This window comes from Chelmon rostratus, chromosome 11 (assembly GCF_017976325.1).
Source record: "Chelmon rostratus isolate fCheRos1 chromosome 11, fCheRos1.pri, whole genome shotgun sequence".
In the NCBI taxonomy this organism is placed as follows: domain Eukaryota; kingdom Metazoa; phylum Chordata; class Actinopteri; order Chaetodontiformes; family Chaetodontidae; genus Chelmon; species Chelmon rostratus.
In genome coordinates, this window is record NC_055668.1 from 1,067,086 (window position 1) to 1,087,416 (window position 20,331).

The 20,331-nt window shown below is 40.4% G+C and overlaps 1 protein-coding gene across 2 annotated transcripts in view; it reads left to right on the forward strand.

Moving 5' to 3' along the window:
• Positions 1–19,131, forward strand: part of LOC121613563 (sodium/potassium/calcium exchanger 3-like) — a 98,417-nt gene extending 79,286 nt beyond the window's left edge. Inside the window, exons 4-17 of one of the 2 annotated variants that reach the window (XM_041947014.1) lie at positions 5,650–5,724; positions 5,856–5,940; positions 6,303–6,406; positions 7,094–7,168; positions 7,675–7,700; positions 7,830–7,883; positions 8,296–8,423; positions 9,032–9,192; positions 10,317–10,557; positions 10,977–11,143; positions 12,467–12,581; positions 13,270–13,382; positions 14,797–14,862; positions 15,046–19,131. In XM_041947014.1, the coding sequence (XP_041802948.1) occupies positions 5,650–5,724; positions 5,856–5,940; positions 6,303–6,406; positions 7,094–7,168; positions 7,675–7,700; positions 7,830–7,883; positions 8,296–8,423; positions 9,032–9,192; positions 10,317–10,557; positions 10,977–11,143; positions 12,467–12,581; positions 13,270–13,382; positions 14,797–14,862; positions 15,046–15,195 (1,560 nt within the window). In that variant the 3' untranslated portion in view covers positions 15,196–19,131. Of the gene's footprint in view, positions 1–5,649; positions 5,725–5,855; positions 5,941–6,302; positions 6,407–7,093; positions 7,169–7,674; positions 7,701–7,829; positions 7,884–8,295; positions 8,424–9,031; positions 9,193–10,316; positions 10,558–10,976; positions 11,144–12,466; positions 12,582–13,127; positions 13,383–14,796; positions 14,863–15,045 lie in introns of those variants that run through there. The other variant, XR_006007206.1, reaches the window with a different exon arrangement.
• The last annotated feature ends 1,200 nt before the right edge of the window (positions 19,132–20,331 follow it).

Genomic DNA, 20,331 nt, shown 5'->3' on the forward strand with positions numbered 1-20,331 from the left:
TTTCGGCTTGCTCCCTGCTTTGCTTATATTCTTTTGATGATATCATTATTTTTTTTTCTGCCAAAAGCTATAGAAAGTAAATTCTGGATACTTATAAATCACTGGGACTTTAGTTTATGGAACTCACAGAAGGACACTACCCTGTTTTTTAGCATTTTTAATTCTTCTTCAGTACTGTGCAAGCATGACCTCCAAACAGCACAAGTCTTTTTGCTGTGTCTGTGACTAGCAACCTGGGGTTGGGACAGGGACAAGATGGCAAAATCTGTGAGTGAGTGTGAGCGACTAAGATTGAAACACTGCATAAAATACATAAGAATGAGAAAGTAATTGATTCTGTTGCAACTACTGTACAAGGTGCTGAAAATGGACAGACTTTTATACATGGGATTATATCAAGAGCGTCCTTCCACGGGTTTGACTGACACACTGCCCTGGTTGCATCCTAACACCACTGGATCAGCTGTTGTGGCTCCCAAACCAGCCTCTCCTAATAATGCTTATGACTGGCACAGCTGAACCAAAAGTATCCACTCCCGCCAGGACTTGGGGTGAGGTCATCTGCTGCAAAGGCTAATCTGGCACAAAACCAAATAAGAGATCACTAATGCTCACCTGAACTGTCATTGCAACGTCAGTATGACTCACTGTCTCTGAACGAAAGCTATGATAATATAATTATGTTGAACCCAGGGAAACTAATCACACCACTATCATTATAGCCCCAAAACTACTGCTAGGCCATGTGCTAGAAGAAGTATTGCTCACTCTACACCTTATAAAATAAGCATGTAATAATGAAAAAGACTCAAAATAAGATAAGAAAAGACTTCATTAATTCTGTGGCAGGGAAATCAAATTGTTACATGCAGCAAAATAACAATAAAAGATACACATCAGAGGATCAAAATAGTGAATAAAAAAGGTATGCAGAATAAAAAATAGAAAAACAGCTGTGTATATTATATGCAGGATTATGACAATACTGCTACTACTACAGTATAAAAAATATATGTTGCCTTCAGATAAACACGGATAATAAATACGCCCTTAATAGTATTGCTCAGTAGAAGAAAAAATACAAAAACAGTAAAAGATATGTAAAATCTGAAAATCTTACTATGGCCGACAAATCTGTCAGAGAGCTAGCAGAGCAGTTGCCAGTTCTCCTCTCTACACATCCAAGCAACAGGAAGATTATTATTCACAGTGGATCTTTTGACATTCTGCAAAGGATAACTGGCTCTGAGCTCCTGAAAAAAGACTAGCCTGCTACTGGAGAAACTAAGCGGATGTCAGTCACAACATGAATTCTTAACAGGACTCATTCAAACCTCGGGAAAAGGCATCAAATCTCTCATCAGACTCCTTGCCTTGAATATATGGCTGACATCGGCAGGTCTCACCTGTGGGATATGATTTGTTGACAATTTCAACATCTTTTGGATCTGTTAAGATCAATTTAAGCCTGATGGGATACATCCAAACTTCACTGGTTGTAGACTGCTCAATGCCACCTGTGACATGCTTTTGGACCCTTGTGACATGCATGTATGCAAAAATGCACAGATAAGCACAAAGGCCAGCACACAGCCTGTATCCTCACCCGATGCATTGCTTCACATTACTGAAGTCATCCAGAGGATGTCTCTATTCCAATTAGACAATCCCCTCTCCACCTCCACCACAATCACAATCAGTTTGTTTGACTGCCACACTGAAGCTCAGTCAAACTGATGAACTATAAAGTTGTAAATGGACTGTATTTATTCAGCGCTTTTCTAGTCTCAGTGCACTTTTACAAGAGTCTACATTTTCCCATTCACACATATGATGGTGCCAAGCTGCTGATTACAAGCATTTACCATTCACACGGTCAGTATCTTGTCCCAAGAATACTGTGACATGTGCCAGGGATCGAACCAACAGACCTTCTGATAGATGGACAACCACTCAGTATCATCACCCAGGTGTCTGTCAGAAATGAGGCAGACACCATGCTACTTCCTTAACCCCTTAACGCCGATTGTCGCGAATTTGCATCATACCGCTTTAATCCACATCCGCAGCCGAATCACGCATGCATTCCTCTAATGCTGGTTTGTGCATATTCAACACACACCTAGGAACCTTTTGCAAGCACTGGTGTCTCGTCGGACCGGTCAAAGTGAAAACATTTGTTGTGTTGTTGTTACAATGTAATGGTTGTACGCCAATTTTGTGGCTTTTATGATGCACATTTATGAATTTTGAAAAAAACATTTTTATGCAAATTAGCGACAACAGGTGTTAATGTTTAAATGCAAGCATTAACGCCTGTTGTCACTAATTTGCATCATACCTACATTTATATCTATTGTATGTGCTACAGAAAAATTAACAAACTCCTCTTAATTTAGGATCAATTTCAATGCAAAAACACAAAGAATTATTTTTTTAATATAATTCTAAATAAATTAGTGCGTCAAGGGGTTAAACATACAAGTGATCTTAAACAGCTGGTGGTAGCAAATACAGACCATCTGGTACCTGTCGAATCTTAGGTTCGTCAGTGTTCAGCCACAGCCAGTCTCTTCTTCTTGCAGACATTTTTTCTACACAGTTTGTGTATAATGACATTGACCTGGGTGAATTTACATCATTTGAACCCAATGCAGAATTAACGGTGCTTGTTACAGTGCCAGGCACTCATAATTGCCTTTTTGGCTACTAGCAGGCTGGGATCCAGTTCCCAGAAATTTCCCAGCCACTGGGAGTCCCCCCTCCTCCTCCTGGGGCATGTCTAGATTCCACTGTGATCACTTATACTCATTCAATTGCAGAGATGGTACTTCCTTCACAGAAACGCATAGTTTGTCACTGTCACTTTACTTTATGTAGGTCATGGTTTGGACAGTATGTTTCCCAGACTTATAGTAGTTGCTGGAACTTCAATAATGCTTGCCACCAGCCTAGTTGTCAATAGTTATTATTAATATATACATTTTCAGCATAAATCCTGAAATTATCCTCACCTTTCACCTTAATGACTTCATAAAAAGTTCAATGCATCGTTTAGACACACTTTCCCAAAGTTAAGTAATATTAGTATTATCAATTCCCAACCACCAGTATTATTTACTGAGCCTGTGAACCTGTTAGGATGACACAATAATGGCCCATGAAGTGTCAACAAAAAGGTACTGCATATGAGAATAAGGTAAAATAAACTTTATTATTAATCCCCAGATGGGTTAAATTGGTGATAAAGGCTGCATCAATAGAAATTGCAATAGCAAGGCAATGGAAAATAAAGAATACAAAAAACAAAATAAGTAGTTTATTTTGTGTGTGTGTGTGTGTGTGTGTGTGTGTGTGCGTGTGCGTGTGTGTGTGTGTATGTGTGTATACACAGTACTGTGCAAAAGTTTTAGGCAGGTGTGAAAAAATGCAAAATGCAAATGAATTGCTAATAGTTTATTTTCATCAATTAACAAAATGCAGTGAATGAACAGAAGAAAAATCAAATCAATATTTGGTGTGACCACTCTTTACCTTCAAAGCAGCATCAAATCTTCTAGGTATACTTGTGAACAGTTTTTGAAGGAACCTGTCTGGTAGGTTGTTCTAAACATCTTGGAGAAGTAACCACAGATCATCTGTGGATGTAGGCTTCCTCCAGTCCTTCTGTCTCTTCATGTAGTCCCAGACAGACTGGATGGTGTGGGGATCAGGGCTCTGTGGGGGCCATACCATCACTTACAGGACTACTTGTTCTTTATGCAGAAGATAGTTCTTAATGACACTGGCTGTATGTTTGGGGTCATTGCCCTGCTGCAGAATAAATTTGGGGCCAATCATACACCGCCCTGATGGTATTGCATGATGGATAAGTATCTGCCTGTATTTGTCAGCATTGAGGACACCATTAATTCTGACCAAATCTCCAACTCCTTTTGCAAAAATACAGCCCCAAACTTGCAAGGAACCTCCACCATGCTTCACCGTTGTCTGCAGACACTCATTATTGTGCCACTCTCCAGCCCTTCGGCGAACAAACTGCCAGCCAACAGCCAAACATTAAAAATTTTTGACTCCCATGCTCTCAATGTCCAAACCCTTGATGTTCACTGGTGTAGTCTGTGATACCTTCCTGCGGAAGTCTGTCACTATCTCATTTGTCTTGCCGGTGTTTATGTACAGGTGGTTCAATCCACACCGGTTGACTAAGTTGGTGATGACATCCCTTTATTCCAGTTTGTTCCCCTGTGATACTCATCCAACGATGGTTGTATCATCAGAGAACTTCTGGACTTGGCAGCTGTCTGAGTTGTGTCCAATGTGTAAAGGTTGAACAGGAAAGGAGAGGGCACTGTACCTTGTAGAGCACCCATGCTGCAAACTACCAGATCAGACACACAGTCACAAAGCCTCACATATGAGCTAATCCCACACATGAGGTAGTCGGTGGTCCAGGCGGCTGTCTACTCCAGCTCCTTCCTGAGCAGTGATTGCTGGATTGTGTTTAAAGCACTGGATAAGTAAAAAAAAATTACCCTCACAGTGCACCCAGTGTTTTCCAGGTTGGAAAGAGATCTGTGCAGCTGGTTGGTTTGCAAACTGGGGGTCTAGCTCACTGCTCACCAGGTGACAGAGGTGGTTCAGTACGATCCTCTCCATGGTCCTTATCAGGTGGGAACTTAAGGCTACAGTCTGAAGTGGTTTGGCTGTCTGGGATGCACAGTCTTTGGGACTAGAACCACACAGGAAGTTTTCCACAGGGTTGAAATTCTCTCCGGACTGAGGCTCAGGTTGAATACATGTGTAAAGACCCTGCAGAGCTGATCTGCACAGTCCCTGAGCTGTCTGGAGCTGATGGCATGGAGATGATGGCTGATGGCTCCTGGAGATCAGGAATAGGCCCATTTGCACATTTCTGATCTCATTCACTGCGTGGCTTGAGATGGTTTTCAGGCCTCTCAGGATCCCCTTGGCATTGTTCCCCTGAAGGTGGTCCTCCAGCTTCCACCAGCGGCTGTCTTTGCCTCTCCTAATCTCCCTTTTCAGATCCTTCTGCACCCTCTTCAGCTCAGTTTTGTCCCCAGATCTAAAAATCCTTTTCTTCTCATTCAATAGGGCTTTCAGTTACAGGGACACCCAGGGTTTCTTACTTGGGAAACACCGTACCTTCCTGTGTTGTGCACACAGAAATTGATATAGTCTGTGATGCAGGTTGTTAAACTGTTGATGTCCTCCCATTGTGGACTGCACAACACTTCCCAGTTAGTGGTGTCAAAGCAGTACCTCAGTGCCATACTGGACTCCCCTGACCATCTCTTTACATGCCTAATGGTTGGCGGTTGTTTATTAACCAAAGGTTTGTAGGCAGGGAGCAATTAAACCAGGTTGTGATCAGAGTGGCCGTGTGGGGGGATGGGTGAAGAACTGCAAGCATCCTTTGTGTTTGCATACAGTAAGTCCAGTATTCTGTTGTCTCTGGTGAAACATTTAACACGCCGTGTGATGCAAAATATGATAAAGTAGGCATAGGCATATTTCCTAAAATGTTATTAGTTGTTATTATATTATTCATTAAGGTTCCTTCAGAAACAGACAGATTAATAATGTATGGCTGTGTTATCGTATCTGTTTGTGCATTTGTCCCTACAGACAGTCTACATGTTCTATGCCCTGGCATTGGTGTGCGACGACTATTTTGTCCCCTCACTCGAGAAGATATGTGAGGTAAGAAAACATTGCAGGTTATTACTGCATGACTTCTGAGCTTATGTCACCACACAAGAACTCTCTAAGTAATGCTTTGTGATGTAGTTCTGTTCTGTTCTTTCTTCCTTTCTTTCTCTTTGGTCAACCAGCGTCTTCATCTGAGTGAAGATGTTGCTGGAGCAACCTTCATGGCAGCAGGCAGTTCAGCTCCTGAACTTTTCACCTCTGTCATTGGTGAGAAACATACACATAGTCACACTCAAACACACCCACGTTTGCATGTATGTATTTACACGTGTTTTGAGGGAACCTGATTGATTACAAAAGTCAAAAGTCCCATTTTCTGTGACAAGACTGAACTAACATCAGCTCTTCAACTCATTGTTTAAATTGAGAATACTGTTCTTGTTAATGTGAACTCAATTATGAGTTATCATTATCAGGGTTAATATAGCAATCATCGAATCAAATCATTGTAGATCAGCTGAGTATTGACGACACTCATCACCAAAAACACAACCAACAGGAATTATCAGCAAAAATGAACAGATAGCTTGTCATGTGTGGTAACCAGTGTCTGTGTATCTGTTCTATAGGAGTTTTCATCACTAAAGGTGACGTTGGGGTCGGCACCATCGTGGGCTCAGCTGTCTTCAATATTCTCTGCATTATTGGAGTGTGTGGGATATTCGCCGTACAGGTACAGTACAAAACTCACACACACATCTATCCATGACATTTCTCTGTCTGTCTCTCTCTTGCTAACAATTTTTCCATGCAACATTCACACAAAGTTTTAGGAAGCATTTTAAACACTATTACGTATACATCCATGAGAACAATACAAGTACAATCACCAACTAAACCACGATGTCAACCTTATACATACAGACTTATACAAGGACAGACAAAGGTTGAGACAAGTGCAAAACTGAGCCATATATATATATATAGTATTTTTAATCTTCTGCCTCAAGCAAGTCTGATTTTTTTCCATGCGCCTAAGCTGATACATCACAGTTAACATTAACAACCTTGGATGGGGACTACACACTCTCTCATGCTCTCTTCCTCATCATAAGTGCATTTATTCTGCAGCAACCGTGTATGAGTCAAAAAATGATATCTGTCCTATTCACTGGTGTAATCCCACGAGGAAAAGAAAAACATACTTGAAAGATTTTTTCTATTTAGATTACATGTTACGTAATACCAAAACAGACACACTCACACACACAGAGCTTGGTTTATCCTGTTAGTGGTGCACAGCAGTGAGTATCTTGTGGGATGTGTTACTCAACAAGACAAAAAATGTTTTCTGCAAGTTTTAGCATCATCTCACTCTTTCACCCTGTCTGTCTGTCTGCCTGTCTGCCTGCCTCCCCAGGCAATACGCCTCTCCTGCTGGCCTCTGCTCAGAGACTCTGTTTACTACACCTTGTCTATCTCTGCTCTTATAGTGGTAAGGAACAGCTTGACACAACACAAACAGTCAAACACTGTTCTCATGTGACACATCATTGGTAAAAGCTGTCCAGTGATGACATAGAAGATACAATCACAGCAGCAGGTCTGATCAACACCACCAAAAGCAAACAAGGTCCAACTGATCCAATCCAGTAAAATATTTACTCCAAAACGTTAGAATAATCCACAGAAAAATGTTGCATAATTTCAAATTAGCTGTCAGATCTGATAATCTTCCACATTGTCTCTGTTGATACTCCTGTAAGCATGCATGTACTCCAGATGGTTTAAGAACAGCTTTCAGTTTTCCTCCAGGATAGTGGTTTTGGGCTAATTGTACAGGAATGGTAGATCTTATCTTCTTACTTAACAACCACTTTGGATGACATGATTGTCCACCTGTAATTATGCCTACATGTATATATAATATATGTGATTTCATCAGCTACATAATCAGCAGCTGAATATTCAAGTCTATGATTTTCCTCTTCTATATTACAGTTCATATATGATGAAAAAGTGGTTTGGTAAGTCTATTTCATAAGTGCTGATTGTTTAAAATGAAGCACAATAATTAATGGCAAGACAATCACCAAATTCACCTACAGCTATCAAATTTACAAATCATTCATCTTGATGCAAACTGTGTTTTCCAGGTGGGAAGCGCTCACATTGATTCTGATGTATTTCGTCTACATTTTGATCATGAAGTAAGTAAACAAGCTTAATTCCCAGTCGCAGTTCTAATACCTTTCATTTTCTTACAGAATTAAAAGGTAGTCAGAACTACGTACTTGAAAGCAGGTGTCCCCAATCTGTTGATTGCGGTTAACCTGCCGAAGTATTTCAGTGTACTGTTGTTCATTTTTGTTGTTTTTATTGTAAAGCAACTGCTAAGAAAAAATGAAACCTACATTAAATATCAATGGCAGATAAATATCAAAACACAGCAAATCATTGGATCTGGATTTTATGTGAAGTGCTGCTGGTCTAGCAAGAGCCCCATAGCAGCTCAATACAACAACACTAGTGTTATATACTAGCGAGTTTTTTGTGATGCCAAGTGATGGGGCAATTTCCCACTGTACATACAGTAGATGTTTGAGTTGGTGTGTGTTTCAGGTTGAACTCCCATGTTGTTCGTTTTCTGGAGAGGCGGAAGAAGAACTTGTCCACTTTGAGGAATGGAGCAACCAATAATGCTGAAGTAGATGATGGTTGTGATGCTACCACTGTTCTGCTGAAGAAAGGTACGCTTTTTGTTGAACTGGAATTCAACAGCTGGGTCCACAGAACTGCTGGGCAGATGGATAAACTGTTGTTCGCCAACAAATAGTTTACACAACTTCTTAAATGATGAATGTTTGCATTTTTTACATTTCATGTTAATAACTGAGCTTTAAAGGTGCTGGTAAATTTATTTTTGACAGAGTCAGGCTAACTGTTTCCCCCTACATCCAGGCTTTATGCTAAGCTAAGCTAAATGCCTCCCTGCCCCTCCATACTTAAGGCTCAATATATGATTTGGAAGTAGTATTGAAGAAAGTAAAAAAGTGTATTATTCAAAGTGTTGAACTATTCCTAACCCTATCCCACTTGTTGCTTGTTGACAGCAGAGTTGTGTGGACTCATTGCTATGGTAATACATTCAGTCAATCAGTCATCAAAGATTGTTCTGTTTGCTACTGAACTATATGTTCTAGCACAGATATTACAAGGTGTGGAACATAGTGGACGGATGTGTTCTCTTGCTGTCATAAGTGCATGCGTAAATTGTGTCATCACGTGTGTGTGTGTGTGTGTGTGTGTGTGTGTGTGTGTGTGTGTGTGTGTGTGTGTGTGTGTGTGTGGCCTATAGCGAACCACCACAGGAAGCCGTCGGTGCTGATGGTGGACGAGTTGCTGTCAGCATACCCCCACCAGCTGTCCTTCTCAGAGGCCGGCATGAGGATCATGATCACCAGCCACTTCTCCCCCAGAACCCGCCTCACCATGGCCTCACGAATGCTCATCACCGAGGTAAGGATTCACTCCGCACGTCGCACTAGATCTGCACTTTTGATTGAAGAAGAGATAAAACAGATTGATGCTGTTTCCAATTTGAACCAGGCTGCAGTGTGTTTTCTTCAGGGGAGGTAATCTGGTGAAGCCCCAGGGTACAAATCACCTCCACCTTTGAAGATTCTAGGCTTTACATTATTGAAGGACTAGGACTCGGGACATGAGGCAGAAGCCTGATCCAACAATTGACTCCATTCCATTTGCTAACTGACAAATCTAAAGTCCCCAAATTACACTAAATGAAGCTGTTGCAGCAAACCTTAGAGCTTCACTTCCTTGTAACCAACCTTCTTCTGTCCTACGGCATACATATGTGCTCTATTGTTTACAGGTCCTGTCTTAGGCCAAGTACAAACATTTGCCGGCACACTGAGATCTTCTAATGGGTTTCGAATTCGAATCTATTTTATTCTGTTGGCACATTTCACTTCCATATTTTATTGTTTATTGTTAAGTATATTTTATTGCCTTAGTATATTTTCATTCTGTTATATTTTTAATTGCTTTTACAAATATTTTTACTGCATGTTTATTTAATTTTATTGTAGTTATCTTAATTTTATTCTCTCTAGTCTTCTTATCTTTCTTACAATCTGTTCCTAACATGGGGGTTGCAATGAAAATTTCATTGACATGTTCAATGACAATAAAGACTCTTAAATCTTGAATCTAATTAAATTTGCTAGTTGTCATGACAGCCGTTAATGGCTTCAAGTTTGACTGGCTAACACTGTTAATATTTGCAGGACTTTCAATTTAATTTTTAGATACACTCTTTAAACAATTTTTATATAAACATGATATTGTAGCATCAGACATGCCACACAAAGAGTCACAGACTGATCTGCAACCCACATTACCTTATGCCTGAATTCTCGTTCTTAGCGTCCCACAAAGACCTGCGTCATCCTGCACGTTTGCTGACTGATCGGCCAAACAAACATCCCCCAGGGGAAAATTGCACTGCTAACATCGGTTTGCAGCCTAGCTAGTCAGGAAAGGAAGAAAAAATGGAGAGAATTCCCAGTAAATATATGTACATGTTAAAGATGACAGTATGTTTGTAACTGTGTGTGTTACAGAGGCAGCGTCTAATCAACACACGGACTTTGACCAACGGAGACTCAGATGTTCCAGCCAAAGGGGGAAGTAGACGGGGCATTGAAAATGGGCTTTCCGGGTCTGAGAGAGGTGTCGGCATTCGCCATGACGACCGAGAGACGGGCAACGAGACAGAGAATGAGGACAATGAGAACAATGAGAACGATGAAGAGGAAGAGGAAGAGGATGGCGAGGGTCCCTTTGTACCCTTCCAGTGCCCAGGTACCTGCTGGAGACAGCAATGTGTTTCCACTCTGTTACTGTGATTATTTTTGTGTTGCTTTTGTTTAGTGACTGCTGCACAAGCCTGTGCCTGACTGCTGCTGGCAACAAATAGCATAGCATGTAGCTCCCCCTAGAACCACAAATTGTAATTGAATTTTTGCATTTCTGTATCTTTACAGGTTGAGCAAGCACTACATGCAGCACAAAATATTGTTACATGCACAAAATCCCAGTTAGCTTTTATTTTATTTTGTATATTTAGATAAAACTTTAATGAATCTTGTTCAAAAATGTATTAATTGGACGACAAGCTTTTCTTATGTGTGGACAGTGTTTATAGCACATGATAACCTGTCTTTTAACCCTCCAGTCTTCATCTCAGTCTTGACTCTGTATCCTGCCCTGTGTATGTGCAGCCGGTGTGTGTAACAAGCTGAAGTGGCTGCTGGCCTGGCCTCTTTGCCTGCTGCTGTACTTCACCGTCCCCAACTGCTCCACACCTCGCTGGGACAACTGGTTCATGCTGTCCTTTGTCGCCTCCACCCTGTGGATCGCCGCCTTCTCCTACATCATGGTTTGGATGGTGAGAGACGGGTAGAAAAAAGAAGGGAAGGCAAACTCACTCACTCAGATTTGAGGGCTATGCTCTTCTGCCATAGCCTTTGTGATTCTGTTTCTTTAAGTTCTTATTTGTATTACATGTGAAATTAAGTGTCCATTGCCATATAAACGAGAAGGAAACGATTGATCACCTGAAATAGAATGAAAAGGAAAACCAAACAGGAGAAAGGAGGAGGGAAGGTCTGCTGCTGGTACATTAGTGAAAAAAAATGCATTTTTTTTCACTAATGTACCAATGTACATTAATGTTCAAAAATGAAATAAATGCAATTTAGTTGCACATTGACAAGTGCAGCCAGAAAAGATGCATAAGAAACTGCAGACAAAATAAATGTCAGGTTTATTCTTTTCGTTTGCAGCCCTGAGGAATGCTAAAAAAAAGTTTAACATTTAAACATCAGTAGTGTGATTAGCGAACAGAAAGCTGCAGTGGTAGCTGGCAAGCTAAATCTACCACCACCTTGCTACACTGCTAGTGATCACAGATAGCATGCTGTAGCTCAGTTGTATCTTAGATGGTGTATACATCTGTATCTTTTCCACCACCATCAACCAACTTAAGGGAGAAAAAATTAGAATATTTAGTTAAAAAAATAGAATAAACATCTTTTATTCTTAAAGGAATCAGTATTTTATTTGAACACTGGGTCAGCTGACGATGTGTAATGTGAAAGGGTATGCTCACAGACAGCTGACATTAACTCATACACCCACAACTGTACAGAACTTGTAGCATTTTTCAGCTTTTTTTCAGCAGCTTTCAGTTTTGATTGACATTATTGTTTTGGTTCATTATCAGCCTTGTTTTCAGAAGCAGGCAGCTGTTTTCAATGAAGAAGCTCTAACACCCCACTGCACACCTCACATTCAGCAGACAGATACAGTTAGTGACGAGCTGGTGAGCATAGTGGAGCATTTAGCAGCTAGAGAGCCAGATATTTTACTTGGACATTCATCAGGTGGCCAAATTAATGCTAAGGTTCTAGACAAGTTCCAAGTACAGAATTGATATATTAGCACCTGATAAAGGTGATATGGTGAGCATGTCATCAAACAGTGTCTTTTTTACAGATTCAGTAGACACAGAGCAACATTAATATTCATTTGGAGACGTTTCTGGCTAGCTGATGGGTCCCTGTGGAGTTGTAGACTTTTAGTAGCAAATGGAGCTGTTTTTTCTATGAGTGGGTCCCCATAATGTTCATTAAGTACCAAGGACACAGAAGGACACACATGTCCTCCAGAATACGGTAATAGTCTCTCTCTGTCTTTGTCTGTTGGTCAGGTAACTGTGATAGGTTTCACTCTCGGTATCCCAGATGTCATCATGGGCATCACCTTCCTGGCAGCCGGTACCAGTGTCCCAGACTGCATGGCAAGCCTCATAGTGGCACGACAAGGTAATCAGACACACAGACACACCAGATGACCGAGGCCGAGGCCGCCAATCTGTCATTTAACACAAACACACACATCTACGATCGATGGAAGCCAAACAACGGAATCAAAGTGAAGCCACTATCAAAGAGGCGAGGAGATGATAGAGGCAGGGATAGGTGGGGAGCAGTGGGTGGGGGCTTAAGATTGTGTGCCTGTCATCTTTTTCCACTGTCCCTCTTTTGTCCCTGTGTTGAGGCTTTAAAAGAAGGGGGAGAGGGAAGACAGCCCTTTGGTGTCACTTCCTCCAACCTTTCATCTGTGTTTGTTCTTGCTCCTGTCATCAAATATTTAAGCGGTTCTGTCTGTCTGTCTGTCTCTCTGTCTGTCTGTCTGTCTGTATGCAGGGGCTCACAGGCAGACACACACTCGCTGACATAGTTTATTTGTTCGTCCTTTGCTTTGTAGCTGTTGGCACGTCACCACTTTGTTGTTTCTGTGGAACAGTTGGACAGATAGCTCCACTGATCTCGCCTGTATCAATCTACCTCTGTCCCAACCTCTTGCAGCCTAAGCCCCACACCCCTTTTGTACCTTCCTGTCTCCTCACTGCCCACTCACCTTTTCTTTCATGCTGTCTGTCTGTACTTTTCTTTTCCCGACCCATCAGTTTCTGCTGCTTTGCAACTCCAACTCTGTCTGTCTGTTTAGGAATGGGAGACATGGCGGTGTCCAACTCCATCGGCAGTAATGTGTTTGACATCTTGGTGGGGCTGGGTCTCCCCTGGGCCCTGAAGACCCTGGCCATCAACTACGGCTCTGATGTAAGTAACAACTCCTCAATGTTCTTCACATCCCTCCTTCTCAGGGTCACACTGGAACACATATATGTCATACACATGTTACTGAAATCAGCGCAGCATGCTCATCAAATTTTGACTTTCTTCAGTTTCAGCAGTAATCTAGTTAATTGTTGTCTTTCCATACCTGCGTTCCATGTAGCATACTTTTTTCAAACTTTTCAGTGCAAAATATGAAGTAAAAGTATACGATTTGGAATCAGTGCCAAGACTTAAAGGCAGCCAGTGTGATGAGTCTTCTGCTGTGCAGAGGATTGGGGGTCAGAATAGCCAGAAAAGCATGCTTACTTATTTTATTATACATTTACATGTTCAGAAAAAGTTGCGCCAAGCTATATATTTGTGTGTGTGTGCGTGCGTGTGTTTGTGTGTATGACAGACGTGTTTTTATTTATTTATTATACTAAAATCATTAATAGTTGTTGAGCAGATGCATCATTTGTGTACATTTCTTACTTGTGTTAGCTTCATGGAGCCGTCATTCTCTAGGTCACATATTCATTTTACATAAAGTTACATAACAGTCTATAGCATTCAATAAAGTTGATAAAAACTCCATACATTCAACAGCCCATCACATAATTTCACTAGAATGACACACATTCAACAAGACAGCATGGTGGATCAGCTTTGTCGTATAAATGGTGCAGTTTATCTGTAACGATAAACTGCCACGAGACCTGGATCAGTTTGACTGATTGTCATGGTGATCCATATACGGACCTGTGCGGTTTTGTGTGTCATCAATGTGCTTAGTGAGATCGTGCTTATTCCCGGAGCCGCTGGTGAAGTGCTGTAGCTGGTGAGCTAACTGTTAGCTAACTGTAGCCACTGTGGTTCCAGAGCTTCTCTGTTGGTGGTGTTTTGTTCACCGCTGCACGCCGTTTTATTCAAGAACAAAATTATTAAAGAGGGAAAATAACGCTCACCGAGTTAATGAGCTTCAGACAGTCAGTTTGCAAGCTTAGCTCAGTCACTAATGGGACAATAACTTGACGCAGTTTATACCACAGATGTGTTTGTGTTAACTCTTGTCACATAACTGTCTGCAAACATTTCTCTTTGTGGAACAGTTTTTACTGTAACAGAGGAGGGTAAATGAAAGTGGATAGTGCAGCACGGCTGATAAGCTGCAAAGGTTTTCTCTTTTTTGGACTCTGCCTCTCCATCTCCTCCAAGGTCAGCTCTGTTTGTTGTCCGCAGATATTCCACCGCAATGAAGTGATTTTGCTGCAAAATTTCCCCTTTTTAAATCCTGTCATGAAACTCACTATAGAGCTGAGAGGGAAGTATTCATTAGAGCAGCTCTAAGTTTACCAGTGTGATGAAAGGAGATCTTTTTGTTCGTAATGATTTCTCACACGTTTCCTTGTTGCAGATCAAACTCAACAGCAAAGGACTGATCTTCTCTGTGGGGCTGCTGCTGGCGTCAGTGTTTCTGACTGTGAGTATACAGCAGCAAGTCTTATCACACGTTCCATAAGCAGGAGAGGTTCTGCTCTGACAGACCTCTGAGTTCTCTCCATGCTTTTTCTCTGTCTGCCTATTGATCTGTTTACCTGTCTCTCCACCCACCTGTTTCCCTCCCTGTCTGTCCGTCTGTCCATCTGTCTGTCTGTCTGTCCAGGTCCTGGGAGTTCACCTAAACAAGTGGACACTGGACAAGCGTCTGGGTCTCATCTGTCTCCTCCTCTATTCCGTCTTCCTGTGTTTCTCCTGCCTCATCGAGTACAACATCTTCACCTTTGTGAACCTGCCAACCTGCCGGGATGACTGAGACTGACACACACACACACACACACACACACACACACACACACACACACACACACACAGATTTACACATTCATACTAGAAGTGGTGTTTACGAGGAATTCCACATGAAGTGAAATATTAAATGGATGGTGGTGTCAGATGATGGCATGACAACCAGGAAATTTAATTCCAAATTCAGGGCAGCAAGAAGCAAGAATCATTTGTAAATAACATTTGTATGGGATCCCCCCCGGCACAATGTGGAGCTGCTCTTGTGTTTGCTCACAAACAGAGTTTTGGAGCGATTTCGCGATTTCAGAGCAGAGAAGGAAATGACTTTACAAGCCCTCGCACAGCACAGCACTGGGGGGGGGGGGGTGTATTTGTGTAATGACTGCTTGAAACTCCCTGTATTTAAGTGTGAAACTTGTGATGTTTACTAGCTGCTATTCTTTCCTGAGAGGAAAGGTGGATCTCTTACATCTACTAGTTGAGAGTAGTAATGATAAAAGCAATGATGTAAATGGATGGGAGGGTGTAGTTGAGTATGCCCCCCCACACACACACGCATGCATGCACACACACAGACACACACAAAGAGCCAGAGAATTATCCAGTCCCTTTTTTATGAACTTACTTACATAGCATCACAGCTGTAGCTTCTGTGTTTTGTACTGGAAATAAATTAGCTTTATGTTAGCTTTATGGAGAGTCCTCCAGTAAATAGCATACAGTACCTCTGTAAATACCCCCAGATGTCATTTTTATTATTTATTCCTGACATACGTACATTTCTCCTCCGGAGGTCTCAAAACGCCTGGGCAGGTTTTATTTATGGACACAGGGTTGCTGAAATCCACACCTAAGATCTGTTCAGATGACCACTCATGTACAGAAAAGCACAATGTCCTCTGAAAGTCGACTTTATTAATGACTTCATTTAGTTATGTAATGTGTGTGGATTTTAAAAACAGAATTCAAACTTGCACTGACGGGAGACTGTAACTGTTCCTCCTCCTAACGCATGCTGATTATAAGGATGGCATCCTTGTAAAATGAAGCAGCTTTGTATGAAAATATCAAGGTTTTAAAGACGCAGTGGTTGTGTTTTTGCAGATTTCTGTGGTGAGATGGACTGCTGCTTTTCTCTTCTCAAAGACACTGACCAAATAGACTCAAAGCAGTGTGGCATTATTTGAACAACATCGAGTTGGATGAGGTCCAGTATTTGCTCTGTGGTGGATGGATGTCCTACTTCACCCCCTGTGGTCCCAAAGAGGAGGGGAGGTGTTTCAGTGGCGGTGTCGTAGGGTAAAGATGCAATATAAAGTGTCCCAGCTCTAATACTTAAAGTTGGGATATCAACATTATTTTGATCAAGGAGTTCTTTGATTTTGTAATGCCTAATATCTAGATTTGTCCATATATGGTAGGTTTGTGGTACATAAATATTCCTACTAGTTTTTAGAGCATGTGTAGTGTGGATTGTGAACCCTACAGGTGATTTTTCTTTCACTGCAGAGGCGAGGCACGCCAGCAAAGCTACACTCTTCCTCAGAGACTTCTACCACTGCAACAGTGAACACTCATTTGTCAGAGCCTGTTGATTCTCACACAGTATCCATCACAATGTCACAGAGGTCCCAGTCTTTTTTTTTTCTCATTGAGGGAAGACATGTCTGATTAGTTTCAGGTGAATTTTAATTTATTGATCAGTAATATCAGATCTGGGAAATGTTACGACTGAATGTTTTCTGTTTATATATCATGTATACCTTTCGTTCAGACAAACAGGGTGAGTACTTTGTTGACCATTGTTTGTTGTATGACCAGAAAACAGGGTTTAAATGTGTTTGAAATCTAATGTAATGCAATAACTATGAGCTTACAAATGTGTAAACTGACAAGACAAATGTATAATAGTTTAAAAGCTGTATTCAAATTGTAAATGCTGTCTCAACATGTGACACTGTAACAGCTTTATGAAATATTTCTAGACTATAGACACAATCAAAACAGGACTGTTATGAACATAAAGAGCCCAACAACTCTTAACATCATCATGGCTGTTCCACTACACAGCTTTCTCAAATTACTGCTGAACTGAGTGAGAAGAAATGATTGTCTTATCAGAGGCATGTTATATCAGGGTAGAAATGTTACTGCACCTCAGTGACCAAAGACACATCTTTTAAAGATTCATTCAGTAGGCACCATCATTGCTTTTAAAGGTTTCCTGAAACAACTTTGTGCTTTCTAGGGAAAATAGAGAGAACATTCAGAGACAGTATGTGACGTACATTGTTGGTTGTTGAGTTGCTGATTCCCAGAGGAATTTGTATGGAAGCCCATTTCCATCAGAAAAAGAGAAAAAAAAATCATGAAAAGTCAAAATTATGAGACATAAGTAGGTCAACATTATGAAGTAGAAAGTCAAAATGATGAACACCTACGTCAACGTTTTGACTTCCAAGTCACAATTATGAGAATGTAAGAATGTTTTTTTTAAAACTTTATGTCAGTATTTTTACTTACATTTTTTAAATCATATTTCTGAATTATATTTCTGAATATCTCATCATTGAGCTTTACAATCTCATGATCTGGTTGGAGTAAAAGCAATTTTATTGTGGCATTAAATAAACTAGATTTGATTTTTATACTTGCCATATAATAATTTTGACTTAGTGTCTGAAAATCTTGAATGATCATGAATTATTTCATATTTGCTAATTCTTAACTTTTCCTTCTTTTTCTGGCAGAAATGAGCTTTCATGAATTCTTTGAAAGAATTGATTATTTGTTAATGGAGAATCTGACAGAGACCCATTAAACCACAGTAAATATTTCTTTAGAACTGGAAACTTGGTTCATCATGTACATTAATTGTGTGTTCGGCCGTAGACAATTATACAATTTTTGTCTATTCATCTTAACCGTGCTGTGCACTGACTTAAATACTTGTTAGCTATCTTTAACTGGAAGTGTACCACCTGACCACTATCTCTGTTGGAATTCTAAGATGTTGTTAGGAAGCCAGGGAACCAATGAAATAAAGTGTCAACTAATTATGTTTTATCTCTCCCAACCCTGAAAGGCTGATGACTGTTGGTACACAAAGTTAAGTTTCAAAATATCAACAGTTGGTGATTTTATTATAATTCTAAAAATCTGTGTATTGTAGCATTCCTGGCTCAAACCAGTATCTGTCACTAGCCACAAGGCATATATCATCCTGTAATGTTTTCAAGTATTATCGGTGTCTTTATAACCCAGGGCATTTCTTCAGTTTACCGTATGTATTAGAAAATATTTGTATCGTCTATGTACAACTGATTCTACAGACTATATGGTTCAATGCATTCTGTGCTGCTATTCACTGCACCTAAACATAGGCTACCATGTCTTTCAAACTAACCAAACTACCACAAAGATGCTCACATTTTGAAAAGAGCTGTCTTGTAGAGAAGATTTCTAAATAATTTGTGATATTCACATTGGTGATATTGCTGATGTACATTTGTATATAGATAGGTGTAAATGTATTTATATATTTTTTGTCTCAATCTGTATATCTGTTGAATATATTTTCATAGATCCTAGGTCTCCCTTGTACTCCTCTTTGTTTTGATGCATTTGGGACCTTTGAAGCTGTTGTCCTTTGTTTACTCGCATGGAGATATTGCAATATAATAAATTATTCATTGTAAATCTTAATGTACTTTGGGATGAGAGTCCAATGAGTTTTAGATGGCACTGGATTTAGTCTGAACTGGACGTTCTAGATGACTGCATGTTTGTTGCTAGTATAGGACATAAGAGATGGAGAGAGAGTGTTTGCAGAAGATACATTTCTCTACATATCCAAGCTTTACCTCTTCTGCACAAGAAACTTTTCAGCAGAATGGTTTACTTTGTGTTTAGATGTTTCAAATGTAATTTTAGAAATCAATTTGCTACCTGAGCATTAATAAAGTTGTGTTTGCTTAAGGTAACACAAGCTTTGTCATTTCATTAGCTTTTGTTGGACCTACTACAGACTCACAGATACATCCAGAAACGTACCTATAAGGGCTGACCAGTACCTTTTTATTTATTATGTAGAGTGAATAAGTGAATGTACACTTTTACACGCACACACGCACAATCAAAACAGGACTGTTATGAACATAAAGAGCCCAACAACTCTTTACATCATCATGGCTGTTCCACTACACAGCTTTCTCAAATTACTGCTGAACTGAGTGAGAAGAAATGATTGTCTTATCAGAGGCATGTTATACCAGGGTAGAAATGTTACTGCACCTCTGTGACCAAAGACACATTCATTCAGTAGGCACCATCATTGCTTTTAAAGGTTTCCTGAAACAACTTTGTGTTTTCTAGGGAAAATAGAGAGAACATTCAGAGACAGTATGTGACGTACATTGTTGGTTGTTGAGTTGCTGATTCCCAGAGGAATTTGTATGGAAGCCCATTTCCATCAGAAAAAGAGAAAAAAAAATCATGAAAAGTCAAAATTATGAGACATAAGTAGGTCAACATTATGAAGTAGAAAGTCAAAATGATGAACACCTACGTCAACGTTTTGACTTCCAAGTCACAATTATGGAATGGAAGTAATTAAAAAAAAAATCAGGTCAGAATTTTAATTCACATTTTTAATCATATTTCTGACTTACTATATAATAATTTTGACTTAGTGTCTGACAATGTTGAATGATCATAAATTATTTTATGTTTGTCATTCCTAACTTTTCCTTCTTTTCCTGGCAGAAATGTGCTTCTTCAGTGACAGGCTGCAGGTCATTCACCCCTGCTGCTGTCAAACTGTTCAACCATCACTATACTCATTGGACAAAAATCTGATGGCAGATACAGAGGCAGAACACCTCAGGTTGAAGGTATTAGCTGCCCTCACCAGTGCCAAATCACCACCTTCCAATCTGACCATCCAAGAAAGGAAAGCCCTGATATCGCTACAGAGAGACCGGACCATAACAACCACCATGTAGGAAGATGCACAGTTGTGCTAAACACAGCTGACTACCACACCAAGGTGACCAGTCTACCCAGCGACACAGCCACCTGTGAGACACTGACACAAACTCCCACCAGCAGCTATATGGAGAAGATTACAGTTACTGGAAAAGGACAA